General features: G+C 40.7%; 1 protein-coding gene across 1 annotated transcript; it reads right to left on the reverse strand.

Moving 5' to 3' along the window:
• Positions 1-8,094: 8,094 nt before the first annotated feature.
• Positions 8,095-10,639, reverse strand: nanos1 (nanos homolog 1). The gene has a single exon (XM_077021805.1). The coding sequence runs from the start codon at positions 10,487-10,489 to the stop codon at positions 9,812-9,814; it is 678 nt and encodes a 225-aa protein (XP_076877920.1). The 5' UTR covers positions 10,490-10,639; the 3' UTR covers positions 8,095-9,811.
• Between the last annotated feature and the right edge of the window lie 328 nt (positions 10,640-10,967).

The raw sequence follows: 10,967 nt of genomic DNA on the forward strand, positions 1-10,967 counted from the left end.
TAAAGATCTGTCTCTCTCTCTCTCTCTCTCTCTCTCTCTCTCTCTCTCTCTCTCTCTGTAAAGGGTATATTTTTACCTTTACAGTACATTAGTATTCAACACAGCAAAAAGTTTTAGTTCAGTACATTCACTGACATGAGCATTACTTTTTAGATACAGATTCAATGTGTCTTTCATGTATGGTTAAAATAGTTTTAAGTAATATTTAAATTATAGATTATTGTCCTTTAAATATTGCATCAGAATGAAAAATCCACCAAGCATGAACTTCTCAAATCTAGGTACTGAGGTGGAAAAATAAATTTATTGGTATCTTAGATATCTTTGGATATTGTTATTTACAGCAATTTCTGACAAAAGTCGGCTGGACTCGGTTTGCTCTAATCAAGCACGTAGGAGACCAAGGTGAGAACAGCAGGTAGGTTCAGCCTGTCCTCTTGCGCGTGGAAGAGGAAGAGGAGTGGGGAGAATCGCAGCTGACACGTCACATGTTTCCATGGATGGGATAAATATGTGGGAAAAATGCCGAAACCTTCGTTCCCAGCAGGAAGCCTTTGAGGTGCATTTTTGCCCCGTCGAGTTGAGCCGTAGATCTAAGCTGGTTCGGGCTGCACCCGGGGCCAGAGGTATCACTCTGGGCCCTACCGTGAGAGTGAAGGCCAGGCCCATCTAACACGTGGACCCGTCTCTTCTGTTCTTTCATTTCTCCAGTACTCAGTACTCCACAGTAAACAAATATTCTGAACTTTCCTGAATGTCGAAGCAGGATTTTGTTACGCATTGACTTAGAACACTCAAGAAATTTCTGAACAGACATTATCTGCAACCATTCTTCAAGATCACAGGTTTGATTTAAAACTTTTACTCAAGGTTTGACTAATTTTTACAGATGAACAGAACTCCACCTTTTGCCGAATCGACGCTGTGTGATTAGTTGACGAGAAACTACAAAGGAAATCAAAGAAACACCCAATGGAAGTGCAGTCATATTTGATTCTGCAGCAATTTACCGTAATCATAAAAACGTTTTGAACATCGTTTTCTTAGGATGCCTAAGGCGTTCAAACTATAAATATATAATACTACAGTGTGCACTTTATCCTCATTTATTAGATTTTTTATTTTCTGGTAAGTTGCCTTTGTGAACTTTAATCCGTCACCATTTCTACAATACCGCCATCATGTGGCGGTTTACTCATTTTGCAGATTCTGCACTATTGAAATTTAGAAACATTGGGCTGCCTACCTAAAGGAATGATAAACACATTATTAGCATGTGGTAAAAATAATGTGATGGAAATTCTATGTGATAATGTTTCAATCATCCTAAAGCTGAGAAAATCAAATATTTGCAGCTTTCCAATTTAAATATATGACAAATACCAGTAACCAGTAAATATTACAATCATGTCTTTCTGCTCTGCTGTTTCTTTAAACCCGTGTAAACAAAGCCCATGGTTGATGAAACGCTACAGCTGTCACTTTACTTATAACACGACCCGCGTCACTAAAATCATTTCAACACTAGATGGCAGCAGAGCATTTGCTATAAAATATCTTCGCTCGCCTCAACTCAAACTTTCCAGAGGTACAGATGCGTACTGTTCTGTGGTTTTTTTTATAAAATATTCATAATTTATATATATATATATATATATATATATATATATATATATATATATATATATATATATATATATATATATATATATGTATATATATATATATATATATATATGTGTGTGTGTGTGTATGTATGTATGTATGTGTGTATGTATATTTATTTAAACTGCAGAAAACACATATGTATGCTGTTTAGACAGAACCAGCCTAATCTATCTCTATATAACCCTTTATATATTTCCATATGTTAATGCATGCATTATTTACAGTTTTTCATTTACATGCTGGTACAGACAGACCCATTTCCCACAACTACAGACCCCGTTCCCCTATTTTCTATGCCCCACTCCTTTCATATAAATCCACACTGGCTGAACCATGTGCTCATTTAGCGCTAGCAGTCAATAGCATCAACTCAAGTCATCACAGCTCCGACCCAATTAACACACAGTTCCCCAAGTAGAAACACTAAGAGTCAAAACTGTCCACAAGTCAGTCAAAACGTCTGGGTAGCCAGTCACAAGGACCATGGGTCAGTTCACTTGTTTTTGGCCAATGGATCCACTAAGAACCTGAAGGTGGTGGCAGAGGAACGGAAAGAAAACAAACAGTCTTTGATGAGATTTGTGCAGCTCTAGTTGGCCGAGTCCTTATCCACAGGACGTCAATGAGAGAGGATCTCAGTCGTATCTGAGCCTCTTCACAGTGACCTCTATGATCCTGTGACCTTCAGAGGAAATGGGGAGGTGACCCTGTTTGCTGCATCCTACCACAGCTTGAGTGCTGTAATCTGCACCGTCATACCACATGAATGTCCTGTGGCTGTTTTCTCCATAGTACCGCGTACCGTCAGAAATGCAGATAACATCATTCGTTTGGAGTCACTGGACATTCCCGATCTGTAAAATGGATAGCTAGCTATGTTCATCACGACTTTCTATCTTTCCCAGAGCTGAGATGACCGTCTAATGAAGGCAGAGGGCGGCTATTTTGAGAGGCGAGAGACAGAACTCATCAATAGGGTCTTAGCCAATAAGACTCTGCCTGCGTGACAAAGGGGAGCTATTGAGGATCAGAGAGTTTCAAGGCATCGGTTCAGTCTGCATCTTAACAATCGACTGCATTGTTCCGCAGAACAAGCTAAGGATTAAATAGGCCCATCTAATTCCTTTCCAAAGGGACTCTAGCAGTCAAACATCAGTGCTCGGAATATGCGCAAGCACAGTTTTTAAACTGTATCAGACATTAGTCTAATCATGAACTGCAGCAGTATATGTAGTACAAGGTATATGATGGATTACTTTTGTGTACTGTAGCAAGACAGTGAGGATGCTGAGGAGGTCTAAACACAGCTTTTCTTTCTAAACACAGCTTTCCCTTTTTGTAACTTGATATTTGTAAATGGTGCTGTCACCTGTGTTCATATGTGATCTGTGTTCATCGGTTGTAGATTAACTTTTTTTTTTTTTTTTTTTTTTTTTACTAAACTACAAAAAAGAGATGACACATTTTGAAAAAAAAAATCATGCATCGTCTTTATTGTATTAGTTCATGGAGAGTTCCATCTTAACTTTAGTTGTGGCATTACCGGTTTGTTATGGCACTGTTTGGCATTGATTGTGCAATGGCAACTGTGTTCTGTATCTGGATTTGATGGCTTGTGTGATAAGGCAAAGTCTGAGTATGAGTGGAGATGTGTATGCATTTACACATTTGTGATCAGAGAAGACACAGTACCAATTTTTCTGCACCAATCAAATACAAATATCTTGCATTTGAATATCACCAAATTCTGATCTGATTAAAACCCACTGTGACCCTGAGGTTTGGTTGTTTGGGGTAAATTTTTGTTGGATGTGCTATATGATTTTTCACATATATGTGAATATGACTGATAAAAAGGTTAAAATTTTAATTCTAAATTAGAATGTAGAATTCCTTCAAAATGTATTAAAAAAACTAAAACATTTTTTACATGACATTTGACATGTTTGACAGTGTTCTAATCTAGGAGTATGTACTATTACAATGGGGACATCTCTAGTTTAGAGTTTTCGGAAGTAAAAAATAATTTCAACAAATCTGTCTCGGCAAACAAGTAAATCCGAAACATAAGTGAAAACACAAGAATAACTGAGGTCTGCTGAACAACAACCCTGATATTCCTTCAGGTAAATGCATCTGTTGGCCATGCTACAAAATGGCTGCAGTGTATTCAGGCCACAGTGTTCACTAAGGTTTGTGTACTTAAATGTGCCTGTGTACCGGAGGACTGCACTGAGGGCATACGTCTGCAGGAAGCTGCAGTCATTTCCTTCAGCCTGCATCACTAACGCTCGGCCCTGCCTGGACTACAAACCACAAGCACATGGGGCTCAAACTTCAACTACTAGAGCATTCCCCATCCCTCTGGAGCTCGAACCAGCAAGAACATACAGAACATGTCAAGATATAATGGACTGGTAGAAGTGTAGCCAGGTAAACATGATTATTTACATTTATTTATTGATTAGATTCACAAATAAAAGGAATTGCTCAAATAATGTGCCATGCCAATAAGTAACATTCAGTTTGCTCCTTAAAACACTGAATGGTATCGGATCAGTGGGAACCTCCATCACAGCTGATCTGAAGCAGATCCAGTTGCTTTGACTTTAAAATGAAGGACTTATTACACCACTTACTTTAACACTTACTGAATTCATCCAGTAGTGCCACTATCTCCTCCGAGCTCAGTTACAGTCCTGGAGAGCATGCAGCTAATCTCTCTCAACATACAAAAGTCACATTGTAACCTAAGATCATAGCTGATTATACATTTACAGATGGCTGTTGTGAGCCCGGAAAGAAAACAAAAACATTAGTTTCAAAGCCAAAGTCATATCAAGAGACAGATTTGCAGATAAACACACACAAGCAGTCTTAAAGAACCATGTCTATGTCTCTTATGTCCTTAGACTGAGGAAAGATTTAGACACAGGCATAACCCCAAAATAGAGAAACTGCTTGATTGATGCTTGTTAGCACTTATTCTCAAAGAAAATGAATTCCGTGATTAAATGATTTAGAACTATAAATATTTATATTTGTGATGTAAAAGACTGATCTATTTACCTGACACCATTAACATTAGAATCAAAATAAAAGCGGGTGTGATCTTAGTGAGCTGTGTCCCCTGACGGGTTAATGAAGCGTAAACAAACGCAGTCAGCTGCAGTCCCACTAAATGGACCTCTTCAGCACCTTCAGCACATTCACTACACACATTTGTATGAATTCCTTGCACACACTTCTGATACATCTACATATCCCAGAAGTCGTGGTCGAGCTTTGGGGGAAAAAAAAAAAGTGGCAGGATGCAATTACTGCACAGGAAGCACTTGTCATGGCACACAAAAGACCCACTTCTGTGCTAAAACTACTGTGTCTAAATGATCACACTGGCATTCCTGGTTCCATGCAGCTTGCTACACAGGTGTTTCTTATGTAGCATCCCAAGTCGTGTCCTTGTGAAACAGGGCGGAACAATTTTCGTGACTGGATTATACTCAGTATGACTCAGTAAAGAAAAAAAAAAATCATAAATTTGAAAATGCACACTTGGAATCAGTGGATTAACCCAGTGCCAAACGCCCTATGGATTAGACCAGTGCCAAACGATCAGCGGATTAGCCCCTAGCCACAGGAATAATTGGTTTCCATTTCTACAGGTAAAACACCAGGTATCAAGTTGGGGGACGTGTAGGGGTTCCTGTGTTCTCATTCAAAAGTGTTTTTGCTCTTGTGGACCAGCTGGAATAGCAGTTCAGTTTGGGATTTCACAGAAGCCTTTTGATAAGTGGGTCAAAGGTTACCAGAGTCTTTATCTAGTCAGCATGCTAGTTTGTTTCGAGAATATATTGAGGGTATTTAATGGCTACTTTGGTTCTTCAATTTTAGGCCAAGTCTCTACAGAAAACCACCAAACCAGTTAATTGAAGATACCTACGTTATCTATATTGTAACATGGCAAAATGTGTGTTGTGTGTGTGCGCCTATTGCATTTGCTGCTATTTGGACTGATGTTAAAGGGAAACAAAACCATATATTGTATATTGCCATCATTATGCTCATTGTCTGTATGCTGCATGGGCAGGTTTCTTTGTGGATCAGGTTAAGGACTTCTTCAAATGAGAAGATCCTCCATATCCATTCCTCCATATCAATTCCATCCTGCAAGCTCATTTTATGTTATTTCCACTGTCCGCAAGGCAAATCTCCAGTAAGAGGGTTCCTGAAGGTGATGGCCTCTGCTCTGCTCTACCTTGCTGCAGGGTGCTGGGATGGGGGGATTATGTGTCATAATCCAGTCCTGGCAGACCACAGCATCACAGTTTAGCACCTTCTCTGCTAAAACATGTCTGCTTCTACCCATCAGCTAATTGCCTCGGACACCATGAGTCAGATAAGACGTTACAGCGTAAAGACACTACAGTTATATATATATATATACAATCTTCATCTTGTCTTCATTACTGAGGTTTGAAGAGGTTTGAAGAATAGTTCTATTTAAAACTGCATATGGGTTAGAGCAAAGTGAAGTGGCCTTTCTAATTCAGTGAGTCTTACTGGCACGCTGCCATCAGATATCTCTCAGAACAGACCTCAGGGCAGCTCCTAGACTCTTCTTACAGCACACACTGATCAACTTGCATGTAAGAAAATTCGATGTCCCATATCTAACCAATAGAAAAACTCTTGTTTTATGAACTTCTGTTATGCTCAGTCCCAAGTGATTTTCTGTCTTTCTGGAACTTAAAGTTGATCGGTTCGTGTCTGCTAGCTATATGTTGGTGCTTTTGAAGTTTGAATTATACATAGAAATCTTCAGGTGCTATATTAATAAAGGTTATTAGCATTTCAGTATTATTATATATGCAAGAGCTGGGGGTGTCTGTGAAGCTGGGCTTTGTAAATGGCACAGTGCCCAGCTTGGCTATGGTTTCAGAGGGTATGTGCTATGAGCAAAGCTTGGCCTTGTTATCTTAAGGTTGGTCTGAACACAGCCATCAGGGAAGGTCTGAATCTGGGTGATTTTGCTCTTAATGGTTCTATGTGTCTTGCAATGAAAGTCTGAATCACAGAACCGGTGTTAATGGAAGGTTATATTAGAATCTTGATCATGTGGTTATATAATGCTTATTGTACCTAAAAGTGCACAAAGAACAGTTTACATATGATTTTAATTTTGAGGTTTCAGAGGTTTAGTATAATTTTTCATAAAGGATTAAAAATCTTCCTGATTATCACTACAAGGACTCCTGTGGTATACGATACAGAGGCATGTAATATTTTTTTACTCACAGCTAGTGAAATTCTATGAATTTATTTATAAGACAATGTGTCTTGAAGTCTCAAACGTAAGCTTATAGAAGTGCACGTCAGCCCATGGGCTGCCTTTATAGCTAAAAGTCATTGTAATGCATGACAGGTTGTGCTGCAATATGTCTTTCTTTCTCTGTCTTCCTCTCTCCATTGCCACTACCAAAATCATGTGAAATGCACAGCATAAATGGTGGAACTAACTCGATTATGAAAATCCTCTCTGCTGTATTGGTAATGGGCTGTGGTGACTGGGGAATAAAAGCTGTTAGCCAGACGTTCCTTTGTGTGTGTATCTGTGTGTGTGTGTGTGTGTGTGTGTGTGTGTGTACGTGTGTGTGTGTGTAATATAAGCCACCAGGATTCAATGCTACTGTCTGCTGTAATATAAATCCCTGTTGTACTTAGTATTCATCCATTTTTAATGAAGTGTCTCAGCTGTGTGTGTGTGTGTGTGTGTGCGTGTGTGTGTGCGTGTGCGTGTGCGTGTGCGTGTGTGTGTGTGTGTGTGTGTGTGTGTGTGTGTGTGTTGGAGTTGGAGTTGGAGTGGGGGGGTGTTTGCATGTGACATAGGGTGAAGGGATGAGCAGTTCTTAAGGTAGGACAGGGACCTGCTGTGGAAGACAAGCCCGGACCGGCGGAACGTTGCCCTCTGACCTCTTATCCACTCTCTTCTGAACTGAGTGGGAACTCCTAGCTGGCATCACTCTCCTGGGTGGTGTAAAGTTAGGCACTCGAGTTCACCAAAAAAAAACCCTCATTTCAGAAGAGGCCCAGCACCACTCAGAAGTGCCAGACTCTGCTGCTGCTTTTCAAAACAAGGCGGTAGCCCGAGGCCTGTGTTAGCTGACCTGTCCCTCTCTCCCTGTCTGGGGGGGGGGGGGGGGGGGGGGGGGGGGCAGGGTTTAGAGACGGGGCGAGAGAGAGTGTTCCACGGGCCTGGGCAGCAGGAGTCTGTGGTGTTTGGGCGCTGAAGACAGCCACCATCCGAACCAGGCCGTTTAGAGAGGAGTGACAGACCCTCACGACACAATCAAATACACCTGGCCCAGCTCTGTCTGAAGCAGCAGACCAAATAGGGAATATATAGGACACCATGACTGCATGAAGTAAAATATTTGATAAGCTGTTTATTTATCGAGGGAATTCATTTCTTTTAACTCTGCACAGCAGTTTACAAGGGAATTGTGACAAAATATAAATAACAAAATTCAACAGCGTTTCATTTTTTTCCTCTTTTAATTACAAACCTCAGATAAAAGTGGCAAATAAGAGTCGAGCTCTTCAACATATTCCATTCTCTCCTTCTCTTGCCAAGAATGTAACATTGAACAACTTAAAAAAGTATGATATTGTCATTATTTACAGCCATAGTCTATTGGCAAACAATGCTAAGAGCTTATTGGAGTTCCACTTCCATATGTAGAATGCAAGGAAAGAAAAATACAATTATGTTATACAAAGATCAAAAATACTATTAAAAACCCTTATTATAAATGGCAGCGCTATATTAATAAACTGCTGTTGACATTTACATGAAAGTACAAAATCCTGTTGAGGTAGTACCCTCTGAAGTCACTTTTAAATGTTAAAATACTGAATAGACATCACTCATTTTTTTAAATTTACAATACAGCAAATCTAGGTTCCTTACTTCATTAAAATTGAATTCCTTTGGTAAACGTAATAGTCAGAGATGTGCAGTCCTGCAAGTGGTGACTGTACATTCACAACATCCTTGCATCTTTTTGGATATATTTTTTTACATTAATGCAAAAAGGGGCAACTGCAGTTTTACAAAAAAAGCTTTTTTTATTAAGAACATTCATTCGTGCTGTTTCACCACTGACCCATTCGAGAGTTATCAGACTGCATTATTTTGTAACCCACTCGCAGTTTCTGCAGAGCTTTCCTGTTATGTTTTGGAAAGAAAAGGTCAGTTTGAGAGAACGTCACACATTAGGGCAGATTTAGCGTCGGAAAGGTAACCCACAAGACGTGTTCTCCAGTGTGTGTTCCCCTCGCTAGGGGTGTAAACATTAGAAGGGCACCTTGTATTCCCCTAATAAAGATATCTCGAAAAACGTCTGGCCAAAAAAAATCGTCTCTGTCAGTAGGGCTCAAATTAGGTTAATTTGACTGGGCATCTATTGATTATGAGGTTATGCTAAAACGATGTATGAGCAACAGAGAAGCCATTGTGTTTCTGCGTTCTGTTTTTTTCCTTCTTAGACATATTAAATGTCAGCCTGGGTGGGACAGAAACCGTGTGGTGGACCATGGGAAGAACGGAACGGGCCAAGCGCACTTCAGCTCGCAGAGAGAACTTTAGGAGACTATCGAATGGCATAGGAAAGGAACATTCTTAAGATCGCTTAATGGCAAACGTAACTTTGGTCTAAACGACAACACAAGGTGTAAGCTTAGCTTACAGTAAAGAAAATACTTGAGTTTGACGGAAGAGCAGCTCCTCTGATGTTTATGCCAACATTCATGTTTGCCCGTTTAAACAAAAATAACATCTTTTATTCATAAATTGTGATTGAATATGAACTGTGATTTTCAACTAATAAACATCTAAAACTAACATGTGGAAAAGGAAAAATATCTTTTTTTATGAATAAAGTATACAATAAACTATGGAAATAAAGCATCTATAAAAATATAAAAGATTTATTTTTAAACAGAAAACATTGATATCTTATTTGTTTAATAAATCCTGTTGCCTAGTAGTTAAGACTCGGAAAGCCGCAATCGGAACAGTCATCTGAAAAATGTTCAGTGCAATAAATTTAGGTTATTTACTCGGCGCATGAAGACTTGTCTTTTAGAATATTTTTACTCGCTTACCACCCACCGCCCTCCCTCCCTTTAACGGTCGCTGTGCAGGCTGATCTTTGGAGAGTGGACAGTACTTTATAGTGTGCGCATTATCCCCATTAGCGCTGCATAAGGGACAAGTGTATGCCCTCAGGATGGGACACACGACCCTCCCGTCCGGAGTCTTCAGTACGTGGGAGCCGTAGACCTCCTCAGGAGCTCCATTATTCCGACAGAAGACACAGATCTTGGGCTCCTGCTTATTCCGCGCCGCGGGCTTTCTGATCTTCCTCTCCATGCCGAACAGGTCGAAGCCCGTGAAGCTTCCCCCGAAGCCCATCTCGCGGTCCTGCGCTGCGAGCCCCGTGCCTTGATTCTGGAACGGGCTGAGGATGGAGAATCGCTCTTTCAGGTGGAGTATAGACGCGGGCGGGGGGCTGACGGCGCAACAGCAGTCCAGGTGTCCGCCGTCACCGCCGGCCGAGATTACGCACGAGCACGGAGGGGAGTCGTCCAAACCCAGGGTGGCTTTCAAAGACTCCGTGATGGAGTTCGGACTTTGCGGGACGTTATGCTTGCTGTTCTTCGTGACCAGTGTCGACAGTCCTAGATAGTCGTTCCAAAAATTAAAGGTGTAGTCGTACGGGGTGCGCGCGCTCAAGTAGTTGTGGTTTAAAAAATCCATTGTCCCTAAACAGCGTAATGTTGCCTCTCTGCGCAGAATAAACTAGATATATTCCGCTGAAATCGTTTAGTGTTGGGTATCTAGCTGGATCAACTAGCGTCGGGTCCAGTGCTTGTCTTGGGTATCTACGACTGCACAACAGGCGTCTGGTTATAAGGCTCTGGAAGGAAGCAGAAAGAGGGCGGTGCTCTTTTCAAACCAAGTTTCTGAGCAGGTCCACAACATGTTTTGTACAGCCAGATTTCACCCCAATGCGCTGCCCATACGCGAATAGGGTGAGCGACAAGAATTTAGCAGAATTTTGACTTCGCGATTGCATCCATAACATGCATTTCGGACATCTTTGAACAATAAAGGGGCTAGTAAACTGATTTGCATCTTTTATACAGTCCACGTACGTGCTGTACCGTCCAAACTGTCTTTGCAGATAAATTATATTTTTGTCGCATTTCTTCCTCACGCTCTCAAATTAGTTTTG

This window comes from Brachyhypopomus gauderio, chromosome 11, assembly GCF_052324685.1.
Source record: "Brachyhypopomus gauderio isolate BG-103 chromosome 11, BGAUD_0.2, whole genome shotgun sequence".
Taxonomy (NCBI): domain Eukaryota; kingdom Metazoa; phylum Chordata; class Actinopteri; order Gymnotiformes; family Hypopomidae; genus Brachyhypopomus; species Brachyhypopomus gauderio.

Bases quoted from the DNA above. Each gene is read 5' to 3' on its own strand.
- nanos1 (XM_077021805.1), bottom strand. From the start codon at position 10,489: ATGGATTTTTTAAACCACAACTACTTGAGCGCGCGCACCCCGTACGAC.